Raw genomic sequence first — 18,892 nt, forward strand, 5'->3', positions numbered from 1 at the left:
GGTCGTCCTTAAGGAGCCGATCTGAAGTGCTCGAAATAGAAGGCTTGTCGCATCGGATATCACGATTGGGCTGGTTAAACCAATAGCCCGCAAACAAAAGGTGAAAAACTCAAATGCCCATGCAATAGAAGCTAATTTGGTGCCTTTTAATCGCAAAGGGACTACCCGATCTGTTCTCGGATAACCGCATGCAACGCGAGCACGTTTGACTTCATTCCCATCATTCCATCAAGTTCCCTATGAGCTATCGCAAAACTTGCACTAACATCCGTATAGTTTGGAGAGATAGATTTGCTACGAGAGTTGCGAATTCCAAGAAACGAAGGTAACTCTCATAATTACGACCTAGGCAAGAAACATAACCTCAATTCTTTCGTGTAGAGTTATACCGCATAAGCTAGTGATCTCCGACGACAGATCAAGCCACAACGAGACTCGGCTGCGTTGGATTCAAGTATCGAAAAAGTAGACACAAGACACCCAAAGGCCTTCGAAAGGTACATCATATAAATTAGAGATGCTCCGAATATCAGCAAAAATTGGATTTTGCCGAATATTCGGCTCGCCGAATAGTAAGTTTATTAATCGGCCGAATATGCCGAATAAGCCGAATAGTGGCCAACGATTATCAGAAAATATTATAAAAGTATAGTGCAAAGTTCTATGAACGGGGGTAAACGAAAACTGAAGATGTAACTTGTGCTTAGAAAGGAATATATCTCATTAAACGGAACACGAACCGCAATCTCCACACATCTCTTTCATGTCTTGTCTGGATGAGGTTTATTTTTCTGAGCCAAAGTCACATCCTCAGTTCTCGTTCATTTCTCGCATTTTTTTTTTTTTCAAAAACACTCAAAATGTAGTTGTGACACAAACTTTTAAATTGTGTTAGCCATAATCCTCAAAAACATTATTTTTAAACGACAACTCAAATTAGAACAAAACTAGGTGCGCCACGGATTAGCGTGCCTTATTCCATAGGCGCATAATTAATTATTTTTTGTGCAATAGTTCGGACAATTTTCAATCGTTTTCGTACATGAACAATTGGAAAGCGAAAAACAATTTAAATTTCAAACAATGACCATTTGGTTATTTTGTTATCATACGATCAACGTTGTGTTAAGCCGTATATTCATCTCACCGAATAATGGAAAAAAGGTTATTCGGTATTCGGCCGAAGGCCGAATAGTGCTATGCGGTGCATCTCTAATATAAATTGCTGCGTTTCTGTAGCAAAGGAATGACGTCACATGGCCTCCTAGAGGGCCTTTAATTTACAGGCTTAGGTGCCACAGCAACGAGACTCTCTGAGCGTAGTGATAGCATCTAGGGACGGCGAAGGCAAGACCGATTGAGCCGAATTCACGGCATTTCGTTTCCGCCAACCATACGTGCGATAGCGAGACCGCAAGGACACGAAGAAGCAGACTACACGATCGTCGCAATGCTTGCTGATTAGGCAAGACAGAAAGGGATCTAGCGCACCGGTGGCAGCGTGTGAAGTACAGTATAGACAACATCAAGGGGCACCCACCGATATGAATAAGTTAAAGATGTGAAGTTTGTAAAGGGTGGCAAAATGTATGCATGCCAATAGAGTTAAGTTAGCAATGTAATATGATTTTCTTATGTTAAGCTGCACTCCCTTATCGCATTGTTTTGTGAGTCTTATCGTTTTAATTCAGTTGAGTTCGTTAATTCCTCCTAGTTCCCTTACCGGAATCTACTATCGTATCCTGGCACGGAATAGCCCCTGCGTAGTTGGACAGATTGCCTGAGGGCTAACTGATTTTAATGTAACGTTAGATAGAGAGAGCAACATGTTTGCGGCCTTGCTCGGGATTGAAGTTGAAATTAAAAGTCATTTCTATCATTTCACTTTTTGCCTTTCTCCTAGAAAGGTATAGCAATCACTGCAAAAACTAAAGGTATAAAAGTGCTCAAAAGGCCCGATTGTCGTATACCAATCGACTCAGTTCGACGAGCTGAGCATTTTCTGCATGTGTGTGTGTAACGCTCTCCCAATCTCACTCGATTTTCTCAGAGATGGCTGAATCGATTTCAATGAAATCAATTGCAAATGAATGGTCTAGTTGCCCTATAAGACCCTATTGAATTTTATTGTAATCTGATTTCTAGTTTAGAAGTTATGTATCAAAATGTAAAAATCACGAAACATCAACATCTCAGAAACTACACAACCGATTTGAACAAAATTGGTTTCAAATGAACGGGCTACCTAAAAACACTCAACTTTTGAATTTTATGAAGATTGAACATATGGTTCAGAAGTTACAGAAAGAAACGTGTTCTGGAGACTATTTAATCTCACTCATGTTTCTCAGAGATAGCTGGACCGATTTTCATAAAATCCGTGTCATATGGAAAGTCTTGTTGCCTCATAAGACCCTGTTGATTTTTGACGTTGACTAACGTCTATATCGAAGTTAGGCCCCTGAATTTGAAAATCTAGTAATTCAAAACCAGGGAAAAGTGGTCAGGTTTCGAGCGCTTATTTTGCAGTCAGCTATAATCAGGTTTTCGAGGTTTTGGCTTCAATCGATCAGAAATTTTTTTACGGTTAAATTTATGTAACAAAAACAAACTATTTTTTGAGATACTCTATTGAAAAATTGGTAATCAATTTCGATTGTCTAAATCATACCGCGCAGCCAATCACTACCTCTCTTCCCAAGCACAGGCGACACTAACGGATACAATCGATCTGACTTTGTTGTTAGTGTTGGTAAACAGAAAGTGACTGTTTCCGATGTTTATGCTACTGCTAGCGGATAAAACCTTGCAAATATGCATCTTTTTGTTGGTGTTAATTTTACGACAGCGGCCGGCGCCCCATCATTTTAATTCCAAAACCGCACCAGTGACATGCGGACGCTAGGTGATAGCAGCTGAAAGGAGGAAAGACAAAAGAGTACCGGTCATCTCGTGCCGGTTTCACCCGTAATGCTGGTGGCTGTAATAATACATGGCTACTGCAATATACTAAAATGACTGGAATTCTGGACGGAATAACCAGTAAACGAGAAAAATCGGCAACTGGCACCTGTTGGTGCCTCGAAGTTTTATAATAGAAGCGGTTAATTGAATTTTCTGTTTTACAAAATGCTGTTGCTAGCGGAAAAAACCTTGCATAAATGCATGTTTGTGCTGGTGTTAATATTACGACAGCGGCCGGCGCAGCTTTCAAGAAAAATTTTTCCTTACCATTCCATCATCTACTTAGCTCCTCCTTCTTTCTAATTATCTGACGAAGCCTTGGTATAAAACGTACCGTTCGAACATTTCACCCCATCATTTTGATTCTAAAACCGCACCAGTGACATGCGGACGATACGGATTTTTGTAATAAAGGTTTACAGCTATAGTAATTTGCTAGCAGTTTCGTCTAGTGCTAAAACGAATATATTGAGAATCTTCGCAATGTCTCGACACATGAACATGATCTATAAGCGCAATTCTCGGAATACATCGAATTTGTTAATTCTAATGTTTGTCTTGTCATTTCAAACTACGAACAAATGCTTTTCTAATTCGAATACCTGGGAAGCGGGGATGCCAATATAAATAAGGTTTCATCCATATATGTCATTTATATTATTTAATAATTATTGTTCAAAGCGCTCTTATGTCAGCAAATAAGAAAGCACTGTTAGATGAAAAATATAGAGTCCTACGTCATGCGGTCGGGTCTTTAATACCACCCTCCTACTATTTTAAATACATGAAGTTATATGCTGGGCTGGAGCTAACCTAGCATGAGCTTTATCTATTTAATATCAAACAATTTTTAAATTTAAAATTTTTGCTTGAATCGTTCTGGTCTCCAATTTCAGATAGTTTCGTTGAGTTTGCTTTTTGCTTAGATAGGAAAATTTTACCCAAATCGCTAAATTAAATGATTGTCTTGGTAGTGCAGTTACGAACAAAGGTTTGATTCGAATATGTATGAAATGACAGCGATTAAATAAGAGAGATCCATTCTTCTAGTATATATTATTATTTATAACGTTTCAACGTCTCAGCATTCAGAAATGCACTGTTAGATAAAATTGCAACATATACTGGAGTTGCAATTCCCTCTACTATTTGTTTTAATGGAATATAAGAATACGGTAGTCAACGTCATGCGGTCGTGTCTTGAATACCACCCTCCTACTATTTTTTTTTTGCGAACGGATTATTACTTTTCCTGTTATGTTTAAAAATGTAAAATCCAGCTATGAAAAGAAACATATTCTGATGACTACTTGGGCTCACTCACTTTTCTCAGAGATGGTTGACCCGATTTCCACAGAATTAATATCAAATGAAATGTCTAGCTGCCTCATAACACCCTATTGAATTTAACTGTAATCGGAATGTAACTTCGTCTGTAATGTATCGAAATGTGAAAATCACTAAACTTCATTATCTTAGAAACTACACAACAGATTTGAACATTATTGATATCGAATGAACGGGATAGTTAAGGGTTAACTGATGAATTATGATTGAACACATGGTTTCAAAGTTTGGCTCCCCCATACGTTCCCTTTTCATTTGATTGTAATCAAACTTAAGCAACCGTTATGTATTAGATTGTTAAAACAACGTAAGTCTATTATCTCAAGTATTACACGACTTATTTGAACATAACTAGTGTCATACAAACGAGTCATCTCTCAAACTTACAAATAACAAACTTCATAAAAATTTGATATACTGTTCAAAAGTTTTGTAAAGAATAGAAACTCAAAGACTATTCAACACTATAACTGCTTTGATCAATATACATATATGGCCTTAACATGATTTAAATGTGGTATCGTACTATTTGACGGTTCCCGGTATCGCTCGTGATTAAATTGTTCGAAATTAAGAGTCATTTCTTATATTTCGCTATTTCTGAAGCACTAACATTACGTCAAATTTCATATTTTATACTTTAATTGCAACATCATTATTGTAGAACCCAAAGAGTGAATATACCTTTTTGGATTTAAGCATTCATGTAAATCTATTTTTACAAATAATAAGTTTGAATGAGAAAGGCTGAGTCTGACCGCTAGGTGGATTAATTTAGGTTTTTTTAATATCTTTTGAACCACATGTTTAATCATTAGTTAAGGGTTTTCAAGACAGCCCGTTAATTCGACTTTAGTTTTGATTTAATTGGTTGTGTGGTTTCTGAGATAACGGAGTTTCGTGATTTTCACGTTTCGAGACACGGTGCCTAAACCAAAAATTCGATTACAATGAAATTCAATAGGGTATTATGAGGCCACTTATTTGCAACTGATTTCGTGAAAATCTGTCTCACAATCTCTGAGAAAAGTGAGTGAGTTTGAGTAGGCTAATGGTATATTCTTAGCTTTTATAACATGATTTCACATTTTTATAAATAACGGCCAAAATTACTAACCGATAAAAATGAAATTAAATACCAACCTATGGGACAACTAGACCTTTCATTCGAGACTAATTTTGTGAAAATCGGTCCAGCCACCTCTGAGAAAAATGAGTGAGATTAAATAGCCTCTGGAAAACGTTTCTTTGCATAACTTTTGAACCACATGTTTACATTGTGGATGCAATATATTTTTCCAAATCTGTATCATATTTCCAGTTCGCTTATTTTTCGCTCTCTTTATTTCACATACTGTTTGCTTAATTAACTTGCGTGTTAACGGGAAAAGCCGTTGTTAAAAATAGAAATTTATAAGTTAAGGGTTTTGGGGACAGCCCGTTAATTTGAGACCAGTTTTGTTAAAATCGGTTGTGTAGTTTCTGAGATAATGATGTTTCGTGATTTTTACATTTTGACACATAACCTCTAAACTTCTAAACTCTAAATTACAATGAAATTCAATAGCAACATATGGGACAACAAGACCTTTCATTTGCAATTGATTTCAAGAAAATCGGGTCAGCCATCTCTGAGGAAAGTGAGTGAGAAAAAAAAGTTGCACATACACACACACGCACACACATACATACATACACTTAGCTCGTCGAACTGAGTCGAGTAATATACGACTTTCGGCCCTTTGGAGCACTTTCATACCTTTAGTTTTTGCAATGATTGCTATACCTTTCTAGGAGAAAGGCAAAAATATATACTGTAGAAAAAAATTAGTTTTTTTCTTGACAATTTATTTTAAATTTTTTATTCTTCTAAGTTCAGTTAACTTTGTTTCGACTAGTTCTAGTATAGTTTTTAGAAAGGACAAAATTACTGTCTACAACTTTGCTGAAAACATCATACCAATCAAATTACACGTTCTGGTTTTATTTTTTACTAGAAAATTTCAACTTTTTTGTTTTGTTTCCCTCACCTTTGAACCAAATCCGTGATAGTCGTGTCCAAGTGGCGGTCACCCACCCACTTTAACTTCCCTCACGCTAAAATTTGAAAAAAGGAAAAAAGGTATGACCCTACAGTTGAATGAATATGAACCTTTCCAAGCAATTATAATTACCAATGCTTGGCTCGGTTAAGAAGAGCAGTAAAGTTAACCGTAGAGGCAAGAGTGAAAGCAGAAAAAATCCGTCATTAACCAGAATAGCAAAACTACTCTTCATTTTCGTGACAGCCATTAGAGATGCAGAGGTACGGTATTTGGTAACACCGATTGTGATACTTTCTTCCCTAACCGACCGTTAAGACGTAGCCGGCGCCGTTATTGATCATTACAAAGCGGAAGTTACTGAATTGTTGGAGCTACTACGAAATGTGCGATCGTTCAAGCTCAAGCTCTTGCAGCAGTGAGAAGAGAGACAATGAAGACTAAATTTCTACACGCTAGCTTTTATATGTGACTAACGAGAGTTATGTTTCCGGTGGGCCAGTCAAGCGAGCGAAACAGCCAATCGTAGACTAGGAAATCGCGGACAGGAGACAGCCAAAAAAGGAAATTTTCCCTCACTAACAATATTTGATGCTAATGTGTTCTTTGATTTAACACATAATTATCTAAAAATCATTCTCAATCGCGTGTGAGTTTTCCATAGAAACGCTGCTGATTGGTTTTCACTTCTGATTGTTCCAAAAATCATAAAGTAGAATGCAGAAAACATTTGAAAGATTTTTTTGTGAAATGCTGAAACGAAATAATCAAACAATGCTGCCGTCCAATTCTTCGCTTCAATTTGTTTGCTGCTTGCGTAGAAATGTGTTATTTTCATTACGATGCTCTACTGGGAATCCTCCCAGTTGGTCTCAAGGTATGATGCTGGCCTAATAAGCCAGTCGTCGTAGGTTCGAGTCTCGGCTCGGGAGAGACTGTTAGTGCCAGTAGGATCTTAGCACTAGCCCCGCAACTGTCCTGTACCTACACTAAAAGGTTTGCTGCGAAGACTGTATATAATAAACAGAAGGTCAAGTTCCGAATCGAAATGTAGCACCAAGGCTTTGCTTTGCTTTGGTCAACTGGGATCAAAAGTCTAAGAAGAGCTCTTCCAGATACTACATGGTGTTACGGTCAAAAATTGATCAAAAAATGTGTCTATCGGTCATTTTTTTTTTGACGTAGGACTACGTCTAACCGCACTATACCGAGATACATTCCGCGAAAACTAAAACCAAGATGTAACGACGGAATGAAAGATTTCAAACGGTTATACTGATGTAACCACATGATGGACCACAATAATCGATATGTCGTTGGATTGATAAAATGATGGACAATTTTGTGATTCTTCAATTTTCATTATCACTTCATTGTTAAACAGTGAAAATTGAATAAAAGTTTCAAGGTCGAATTTTCACCAACAATGTACCAATCATATGCGAGCACGCCTAGCACAGACTTCATGAATAGACACCAACTGCCTGCAGTGATATCCTGTATAGCAGTGGCAAAAAAAAATTTGACAGAATCTCCCCGTCCCAATAGGTCAACTAATGTTAGCTTCCATCAGCCTAGACTAAATTGATGTCTTGAAGGTAAAGCTTTTTCGGAAAGTTCGTAACCACCTCCACTACAAGACAGTTTTACGTTCTGCTGTTAAAAAATATGTTAATGTTAATAAAACTGATGTCTTGGAAGGGGAATATGATGGCACAGGCAACAGTACTGCACCAAGTAATGTATGAACAGAGCGCTGGTTACTCGTCGTCTATCAGTGCAGGAAAACTTGATATTCATTTTTGTGCAGTCAAGCCAAGTGAAAACTACATTGCCACTGTTGACGCACAGTGGGGCGTGGAACACAATCGAATTGCCGTTTGAATTGTCATCTTCTTCTTCTTGTTTCGTATAGCAGCAAATATCAGAATTCAATATGATTTTTCGGATGTCGCAAAATAGGCTGCGCCGCCGGGGACAACAAAATGCGTTGTTTATTTTTGAACTCTACACTCTGCCTTTTTTTAGATTTATTTAAATAACTAAATATAAGGTATTTAAAAGACAATAGAAAACCAAAATGCTCCGTACAGATCTTTGAATAGGTAGTTAAACGAGCTGTACTGATGATTATATTTTACTAGCTAAATGAATTTAGTCCAATATGACAATACTAGTTGCATCACGCGGTGGCGGTTTAGAGAAAAACCAAATTCATTTCATCTTGATATTAGAGTTCCGACGTTGGTGTTTGTATTTTTCAATTCAAATTTTTTTGAATTAGCATTTGGAAGAAAATATTACTTTCCATAACCTTACTTGTAATTGAACAACGCTATGCAAACATTAATTGCTGAGGCTAATGTTGTGCATCACTCTAGCCCAATTTATTTTCGAAGATAACGGACATATAACTTTCAAATATGGTATCTTCGTTGTTCTTTGGTATCTTGAAACTGATCAAATTTTTTTCTGATTGATTCTGTATACTGATAAAATGTTTAAATTGACCTGAATTGAATGTTAACATGTTCATAAAACTCTATGTCAATTTCAAATTTTCTGTGAATATACATTTTCTACTAAAACTGTAATTCGTTATCGATATTTTTTCCACGAGCTTGTAATTACAGGAAAAAAAAATTATGTGACATCTTTGCCGCTTTGTGATCGGTGAGTGAGCCAACTTCAACAAGACAAATAGATATAGAAGGAAGTTTAATTTCTACTAAATCGTACTCAATTAAATATTTTATAGAAGGTTGCCTTTTCGCGCATTAAAGAAAATTCGCTGTATTAGAATGAAAGGTATTCATCAATGGTCCAAAAACCAAATTTAGGAGAAAATCAAGTATCTAACTTTTTTATTTTTGTAGATCGAAAACCTTGTTTTACAATTTTATAGCTCCAATAATTTTAAGTAACTTTGTAAAATAAAGTTTTTTTCTAAAACATTGCTATAGAGCTCTAGACCCAAATTTTCTCCTAAATTTGGTTTCTGGACCATTGTGAATGTTAAAGAGAATATTTTTTCTTCTAAGAAAGAGTGCTGCAAAGAAATAATCAAAATACAGACCCCGTTCGATTTTGGCAACACCTCAGAATTTTTTTCTGTTGCCAAAATCGAACCATGCCAATAATGAACGGTTTTTTCATGACTTTTTTGACTTTTTAAATGGTCAAAGACGACCTTAACAGTAGAAATGGCCACCAATGAACTAGTTTTAGTTCCAAGTCGTTTGAGGTGTCGCTTGATGAATTTGGGCTGACGACCTAGATACTTGATATTACCACCGGAACCAAAACACCTTCCTTTTGGAAGATGTTGAGCTTAAATTGGTTAAAATAAATCAAGCAAACTACAAAAGTAAAACGAGCTCAAATCAAACATAGCTTCAAAATAAAATTATAAAATTATTGTAGTCCTACGTCAACTATGCGGTCGTGTCTTGGTTACCACCCTCCTACTATTTTATTGAAAAATCAAATAATGTTTCTTCGTCGTTCAATTCGTACAGAATAAAGGAAAAACATTTATTCAAGCTTCCAGATCTTTCTCTTGACTCCTTCCATCAAGTTTTATACTGCCTTTTTGGTCACTTCGTTTGCTGCAGAACGATAACCTGAACTGCATCTCGTTGACAACTGTCTTTCGTGTCTTTTTAAGGTTCCTCCCCGTATTTTTCTATAGAGCGCAATTGTTGTGTATTGGGTTCATGTCCTTTAGCACCACCTGGACGTTGTTCACGGCATACCATTCTGTGACCTTTCTTCGTAATGGTAAGATGCCAAATTCGGCCAAAACAGAACAGAACAACTGTGTTGCTTGAGCAAAATTTTGATGTGTTTCTTCTCTTGCTTCGACGTTATTTTGACAACTAAAGGCCAAATTTCCAAAAAAAAAACAATAACAAGAAAAGCGAGACTCAATTATACGCTTATTGCAACATTTTCAACACTGTCAGCAACTTTCGGCGAGTAGCCGGGAAAAATGAAAACTTCTTCAAGTGTATGATTTTGGGGCGTTTAAAAGTGCCATATATGTTTCACTATAGTTACACCGGCAATTTATCGTCTTTTGAATTTCCATTTACGATGGAAATTATTTCTTCGCACACACTGGAGGCATGTAAGTTTTACGTCAAAAACGTTAAAAGTCGTCAATAGTTAAAAAATATTGCATCGTTACGAATTCTATCAAATTTATCTAAAGCATCCAAAATTAACAGGACCCTATGTATAGAAAATTCATAATTTTTAAAATGTTAGTTTTTTTAGTCAATCTTTTTTTTTTTTTTGAATGAAATGAGACATTGTATTTTTGCAGTAGCTAAACATGCCGTGAATCATCGTGATAAAAAACGAAGTTGTTCTGGGCTCCTAAAATTTCAATTGGGTAAACCCTCCTCCCCTACAGCCAAATAACCGGCGCACGGCTGTGATATTATTTAACCCTATCGGTGCAGCGATTGAAAAATGCTACTTTTCAGGTGGACTAACTGAACCAGAGGACCTGCAGAAGATGAAGGACAAAGTGGTGTCACGGTTGGCTACCGCGTACAGCATCGAAAAGATGCGCCACACGCTGGAAAAATTAAAGGACTCGGTTGGCGATGATTCCGATCCATCGAAAATTGACGAGCTCAGCGCTGACAAGCGGGACGACAAAAAGGAGAAAGCAAAGCGGGTTGCCGTGAAGAAGGAGAAGGCCGAATACGATCACAGCCAGTCAGTTTTGCTACAGAATTTTTACAAGAGAAGCAATAGTTTACTATGATTTGTTTTTCTTCCAGACATTCCATGGAACCCAGCGAGAAAGTTTCACATGATGAGGTGGAAAATGATCTAGATGAGCTGGATGATGATAAGAAAAAGAAGAAGAAGAAGCGAGTTACCAAAAGATTTCAGGAGGTTTCCCGGAACGATGTGCCCGACTTTGAGGAAGAACTAGGCGAAGGTTATGGTCGCAGTTTGGCTGTTGGTAATTTTGTCCGAATTTCGTAGTATAGAAATGATTATAAAACAAGTTCTTGTACTTCCATAGAATCGAATGAATGTCCGCTACTGGATGCACTCGAGCGCAGGTGTAGAGGAGTTGATGTGCTAAGTGGTGATGTCTACCAAGAACTGTTACCAGCTTGCGGAGCCCATCAGTTGTGTTATCTATGCGTAAGTTTTTTTTTTTTTTGGAAAAAATACAACGCAGTCTATTTCATACGTTGAATTTCCTTTCGACAGGGTTCATCGCAGACTGTTTGTGACCTCCAGTATCTAACCGAGGCGGACAGCATCTGCGAGGGACAGGGTAACTGCCAATCAACGGCACGATCGGCACTGATGATCTTGCGTGGATTCCCTGGTCCACAGCTGGGACCGCGCGAGTGTGCCAAAAATCCCTGCCTGTACCGGGCAATGATCGAAGTCGGTGTCAGTGGCTTGTAAGCGGAGACACAAACCTGCTCACGTCGACGCTTGGCAGCAGAAAAGCCACTGAGAGAGTCTTTCAGTCTCTTCGCACCTAACAATTTGTTATCTTTGATGATCTCACGGTTTATCAGCGTCTGTGTTGAATAATGTTGTAAATGAGTAATCGATCATCGGGGCTTGGACGACGTACGCCTAGATTCATGTCGTTTTCAAAACACGCATATCGAGCAAACTCTAATCCACTTACATGTTTGTCTTTGAAAATTTGCCCAACCAGCCAAACAGAAATACGACGGAACGGAAATGAAACTTACCGAACAGTGAAACTCTTAAACCAATCGAAGTTTACATTTATATTTGTTTATTTTATCACACCAAAACAGCCACTGTTAGTGATGAGATTATTTGCATTTTAGAACAAAAAACTGAAAACAAATTTCACGTGAAACGTTATATTTTAGCGTGCTATATTTTGTAATGAAATATTATTCATATATATAATATAATAAAAAAAAACATTCGACGCAATCAGAGAACTGACTGCTTCATATATTGTACAACACTTAAATCATTTTTCCAAAACAAAATTACGTGTAGTTAATCGCTGTACTAAACTGTGCTAAAATAATGACTTTGAAATATAATGCACAAGACGAGTCAAGTTTATCCTTTTCATTCCATCAAGCAACTGTTTTAACTCGAACAAACTAATATACAAAAAAGGAAAAATCAGACAATAAATTGAAAGAAAAACATAACCGGTCACCGTCGAACAAATCCCAAAAAAAACGAAAAGGGGAAATGATGAAAGAACACGAAATAAGTGCAGCTAATTTGAAATAAAACAAAGTTTACCTGTTTTTACAATTCCGTTTCAACGAAATAAAAAAAATGCTACAACTAACAACTGAATATATGATGTACGTGTAGAATCCTGCAATCTGAAGTAACTTGAGAAGAGAGGAAAAAACATAAACATTGTGACAACACTTTGTGGCGCAACATGAAGAAGAAAGTGAAAATATATATATATGTAAAACAAATCATACGATAGTAATAAATCCATCAACAATTGGGTTCTAGGTATTACCAACTACGGATAAAATGAAACGAATCTATATCTATATTATATACAACAAAAAAAAAACACACACAACCTAATGATACCAAAATAAATGAAATCTGAAAGTATAATAAAATAAATTCAGTATTTGTTGAAACAAAACAAACACCTTAAAAGAGGAGTTGTTTAACAAATTGCTTTTTTACGCCGAAACGCACAACGCGCACCCGACTTCCGTTGGCAGCGAGCATCGGATAACGAATAACGCTGCCTCGACGATCGGTTGGTTGGTATCTTGCCAGCGACAAGCTGGAAATTGAACTGATAATAGACATGATAAGATATAAAAAAATGTTTTGGATTTTTTGTTCGATGTGCCTTGATGACATGGGTCGGATATATAATCGTGGCTATTCCTGTTATTTGGTTAACGTTGAAAACTTTTCATTGATTTTCCACTTACGAAATTCTCACATGCAAGTATGAGCACACAAATCAAATTTTGTGACGCTTGACATACTTTACATACTTATAAAGTTGCTTTAGTTACGCAGCACTGGTGGTGAAAACTGAAATGCAATAATGGGCAAATTTTAATATTATAGAAGTCAGAATGTCAAAAACTCAATGTCAATGGAAGTCAAATCTATTCCAAACCCTTTTCACTCTACCACCGATTATGATTGCCGCAAGCACTTGACACCGCGCATTCAGTATTGCTTTGATAAGACCATCAACCTGTACAGTGTTTCTACCACGAATGGTCAATCACACAGTGATCCGAAGATGCCACACACAAATCCTAACCCTCGTCACCAGGAGCACGATAACCCAACGTTCGATTTGAGCTGGGATTACGGATATGACGCAGGGTTACGCATTGCACCAACAAGCAACGTGGTTCCCGTAGGCACGCTTACCAACCATCAACAAGTGATCCAGTTTTGATTTCAAATGTTTCGTTTTCGTCCTCAATTTTAGTTCACACCGGAGAAAATCGAATCATCACTGCGCAACCTCAACAACAACAAGATAACGGCCGTAAGTGGAGTAATTTTTCTCTAATCACAGTAATTAACGTTTGTGTTTCACTCCAATGGTAGTGACCCCCGACTCAGCTATTAGGTCCATAAACAGTCCTTTTCTGACGCCATTCAACCCCAGATCTGGCCTGGATTTTCTGTACGGACTCGCTTCGGTTTTCATCGAGCAAACGTACGAACTCAATGAGTGTAAGTTCAACAATCAAACATTATCCAACAAGTCACCAAAACCATAACTTTCCTCAGTTCTATCGGCGGTTTCCTCGGATAATCGCTACACCATTCGTGGTCCGTCCAACGAGGCACTCTATGGCGTGTCAGAAAGCTCCGACCCCGGTGACCGCTGCTGGGGCTCGCTGAGACCCTTTCAACTGTCGCTAGTCGATCGAAGTCATCATGAGGTGGTGATGCTCAAGAAAAACCTTGGCTGTGGGATTTTCTGCTGCTTTTGCAAAAACCAATTCCTAGAACTGTGGGCAACGCCAGGAATACTGCTCGGATGTGTTCAGCAGGACTACGGTTTAACGTCAAGGGAAATCATCCTGATGGACGGAGACTTGAACACAATGTTCAGGATACCGATTTCACTGGGGAACGCAATTCGTATGCCTAAGGAAGCTCATTTTCTAGTTATGGATAAGGACTTGCGTACCCAGAAGGGAACGATTACCAGAGCGTGGAATGTTGGCAGCTCCGCGTACACCAACAATATCTACTTCGCGGAACCGGAACTGGATGTGCGACTCAAGGTCCTTTTCGTGGGAGCAGCTTTCTTGCTAGTAAGCATGATTATTATAATTATTTTCTGTTGACTGGGTTGTTAACGTTAATCTGTTTCAGGAATATATTTATTTTCAATCAAATTGTTGCTGAAATATTACCAAACTCGGACGGCGTGCTTGAACCACTTAAATGAGCTTTACTTGCAGCTGGGATGAGATTTTCTCACCCAACTACTATTGATTGTTTTAAAATATATTCTTCATATTTTGCGAAACAAAATGTGTATTTATTTTTCTAGAAACATTTCCATTTTTGATTCAAAGGCTTCTCAGGCCCAATACATAGGATATTTGTTCCATTATTCATCTCATTGGGCCAACGTTCGCGGAAAATGCACAGATTAAACAACAAAATTTTACGAAACCATTGAGAAAATAAATGAAATACGTTTACCTGCTCTTACGGAATCGCCCAGCTATTGAAATATAGTACACTCAGCTAAATTTATCCTGAATTTTGTAAAACAAATCATTTCTCCCATAGTCATCTCAACACTAAAATCTTTGCTTAAACATTCGTCTCACGATTCCCCATATTCATAATACTATTAATGGCGTTGGTAGTGGAACATAGCTGCATACCGTCGTATGCAGCTATGTTCTTGATGTTGTCTCCGAGCAATACTGGTTACCAAGGTAACCACAGCAGTGCTTTCGAATTCAGCAAGAAAACAAATGCTGTACAAAAAAAAATGAATTTGGGTTTTAACGTATACTGTTAAAAAAAACCCAAATTAATCCACCTAGCAGTGAGATCCAGCCTTTCTCATTCAAACTTATTATATGCTAAAATAGATTTACACGATTTAAGAGAAAAAATACTTCTTGAAAATTTCTGCTGGTTTCATTTTTCACTCTAAATAGGGAATTCCTGATATCCAACAGCACAACAATACCGAACATTCAAAACCTAACATTCACACACATCTGAGCATACATTAAAACATACATATGCAAATACCATGAAATAAATATGTTCCAAATACATCACGCAAAGAATCCAGATGACTACTTCTGGTTACCGGAATACATCCTAAAATGGCCAAATTTTGCCTAATCCGGGTATTTCGATGGCGAAGATGCCGACTTTCAGTTTCTTACAACAACTTAAAATGACCAAATATCATCCATTATGAGTATTGCGGAAGCGTTACACCCAGAGGCCAGAAATCAACTTAGGACGCCATTTAAAATTTCTAGTTACATCGTAGCTTCCGATTTCTGGAAAACAACTTTAAGGGGACAAACATTACCCAAAGTTTTTCAGGAACATTATCCCGGGCTCGCAAGTCGGGGTAAACTCCATATTTCACTTTGAAATCCGACTTTGCAGCTTCCGGTTTCTGGAAAACATCCTGAAATCATCAAATACAATACAATGAAGGTATATCCACTCTTTGGGTACTAGAACATTGATGTTACATATAAAGTAATAATTTCAGTATAGTATGTGGTATTTGACGTAATATTGGTGCTAAAGAAAAAGTGAAATGATAGAAATGACTTTTAATTTCAACTTCAATCCCGAGCAAGGCCGCGAACATTGAAATAGTACAATATCAAATTTAAATGATGTCGAGGCCACATATTTTGATCGTAGCTATAGTTTTAAACAGTCTCCGGGTAACGTTCCTTTCTATAACTTTCAAACCACTTGTTTAAACATTTTGAAATTCATTGTTTAAGGGTTTAAAAGCCCATTAATTTGAATTCAACTATATTCATAGCTTCTAAGATATAAGAGCGATTTTCAATTTTTGACGCAGTACCAAAACTAAAAATTTGATTACAATGAAATTCAATAGCAACCTAAGCGGCAAATAGACCCTTCATTTGACACCAAGCACAGTGGTCCAATAAGGCAAAAAGTGGAACTTAATTCCATAGCGCCTTTCAACTTCATCCTAGCTTAATAGTGTCTTCGGAGCAATTGTTTGCATGAATGACCTGCATACTCGCGAATTATCAAAAAATATAAAAAGTTTACTATACTAAAAATAAAAAAATTAACTTTTTGTGTTAGGAGATAGAAGAATAGATTATTCAGCAAGGTTGTAGAAAATTCAAAAATATGAAACTTTGTTGAACAAACGAAAATCCTATCTCTTTTCGGTACAAAGTTATAAAGTACACTACATGGAACTTATTTAAAAGTTAGTTTTTTGTACTTAACTTTTGTAAGTTGCATTTTACACGAAAGTGTAGTTCGTAGGAATTGTTAGGGCACACAAAACACATATTTTTGCCGAAGACTAGATATCTCCAGGACTTTTCCTTACAATGTTATATCAAATTTTAGCTTATTTTTTCGATAACTTCAAAAACGTATAGGTTAAAAAGGGGCAAGTGGAATCATGATGTCAATACTTTTCCTTGAAGTTAAGCCGAAGTACTATAAACTTCTTTAGGTTCCATTTGTCCCAATCCATCCATTTTAGAGTACGGCGAGCATATGTCACAGTAGGTTTTCATATATCAAAAATACTAACTTTTTTGTGTTAAGAGATAGAGGAATGGTTTATTCGGCAAAGTTCTAGAACGTGCAAAAATATGAAACTTTGTTGAACAAACAAAATTTCTATCTTCATTGGGAACAAAGTTACAGAGTATTTCATGTAAAAGTTACTTAAAAGTTAGTTTCTTGTACTTAACTTTTGTTAGTTACATTTTACAAGAAAACGTTGTTCTAAAGAAGCATTTGGGCATACAATATACACGTTTTTGTTGAAGGTCACACATCTCCAGGACTTTTCCTTACAAAGATATAGCACATTTCAGCATATTACCATACACTTTCGTGATCGTTAGGAGAATGTCAAAGTTTACTTTCATTATGTGATTTCCCATTTTTATGAACAACGGACAAAGTTACAATCCGATTACAATGAAATTCAATAGTAACCGATAGGGCAACTAGACCTTTCATTTGACACTAATTTTGTGAAAATCGGCTCAGCCATCTCTGAGAAAAATGTGTGTATTTAAACAATCTCAGGATAACTTTTCTTCACATATTTTTTGAACCGTATGTTCAATTATAAGGAAATTTAAAAGTTAAGGGTTTTGGAGACAGCCCGATCATTTGAAACCAGTTTTATTGAAATCGGTCATGTGGTTTCTGAGATATTGATGTTTCATGATTTTTACATTTTGATACATAACCTCTTAACTAAAAGCTCGATTACAATAAAATTCAATAACAACCTATGGCGCTACTAGACCTCTCATTTGCAATTAATTTCATGAAAATCGGTCCAGCCATCTCTGAGAAAAGTGAGTGAGAAAAAAAAGTTGCACATACACACACATACACACACATACACACACACACAGACACACACACACACGCACACACACACACACACACACACACACACACACACACACACACACACACACACACACACACACACACACACACACACAAACACCCACACACTCACACACACACACACACACACACACACACACACACACAGAAAATGTTAGTTCGTCGAAAGGGGTCGAGTGGTATATGACATTCGGTCATTGGGACCACTTTTATATCTTTGGTTTTACCAGTGATTGCTATACTGCCTATAATCGCATATCAGTCCCATCTTGAAAATCATCGAGTTGAGAAAACAGCGTTTGAAGAGCGTTTGAAGATTTTTTTCTTGTTTTGGGTATTTTAATTGTTTGGGGTGGGTTATTCCTATTTTTACAACATAATGTAATGAAACAGACCTTAATCATAACTTCTTTATTAAATAATTGCCTTTTCGTGAAAATTTGAATCAAAAATAAGGAAGAGACTGATATGCGATTATTTTGGCCATCGAGTAGCAAAATAATCGCATACCAGTCTCACTTTCAACCGCTCGGTGTAGGAGTAGTCAGATTTTTCTTAAGTATTTTGAATATGGGCATACGTTCATGGTCGCAGACAGATTCTAAATATGCTGCATGGAGAATGACGGAGACGTCCACCCATTACTTACCCCGACTTTAAGGTCGTCGTTGGAAAAGCAAAACATAAGGTTGAAGTCTTGGATATGCTACTGAATAATTTCCTTTCTTACGTCTTCAGTGTTTTCGAATTACGTGCAATACGTATCATTCCGCATTAGCCCGTGCATTTAGCTTATTGGAAAAGTAGCATTGAGAAAGGGAAGTTTCCAATTTCATTACAACAGTGACTTGACGGAGGACGACGGCGATGAAAAGACGTACAAGCTGTTTTTC

At 37.0% G+C, this 18,892-nt stretch overlaps 2 protein-coding genes across 2 annotated transcripts in view; both read left to right on the forward strand.

The window, feature by feature from the left end:
• Positions 1–13,019, forward strand: part of LOC129722393 (uncharacterized) — a 78,726-nt gene extending 65,707 nt beyond the window's left edge. Inside the window, exons 6-9 of the mRNA XM_055675799.1 lie at positions 10,844–11,081; positions 11,147–11,334; positions 11,398–11,522; positions 11,592–13,019. Coding sequence (XP_055531774.1) covers positions 10,844–11,081; positions 11,147–11,334; positions 11,398–11,522; positions 11,592–11,795 — 755 coding nt within the window. The 3' untranslated portion in view covers positions 11,796–13,019. The remainder of the gene's footprint in view (positions 1–10,843; positions 11,082–11,146; positions 11,335–11,397; positions 11,523–11,591) is intronic.
• Positions 13,020–13,096: 77 nt separating this feature from the next.
• LOC129722395 (phospholipid scramblase 3) lies at positions 13,097–14,850 on the forward strand. Its single transcript, XM_055675800.1, has 5 exons — positions 13,097–13,753; positions 13,825–13,884; positions 13,947–14,075; positions 14,133–14,665; positions 14,727–14,850. The coding sequence occupies exons 1-5, from the start codon at positions 13,471–13,473 to the stop codon at positions 14,757–14,759; spliced, it is 1,038 nt and encodes a 345-aa protein (XP_055531775.1). The 5' UTR covers positions 13,097–13,470; the 3' UTR covers positions 14,760–14,850.
• Positions 14,851–18,892: the final 4,042 nt, after the last annotated feature.

The sequence above is a fragment of the Wyeomyia smithii genome, chromosome 2 (assembly GCF_029784165.1).
Source record: "Wyeomyia smithii strain HCP4-BCI-WySm-NY-G18 chromosome 2, ASM2978416v1, whole genome shotgun sequence".
Taxonomy (NCBI): domain Eukaryota; kingdom Metazoa; phylum Arthropoda; class Insecta; order Diptera; family Culicidae; genus Wyeomyia; species Wyeomyia smithii.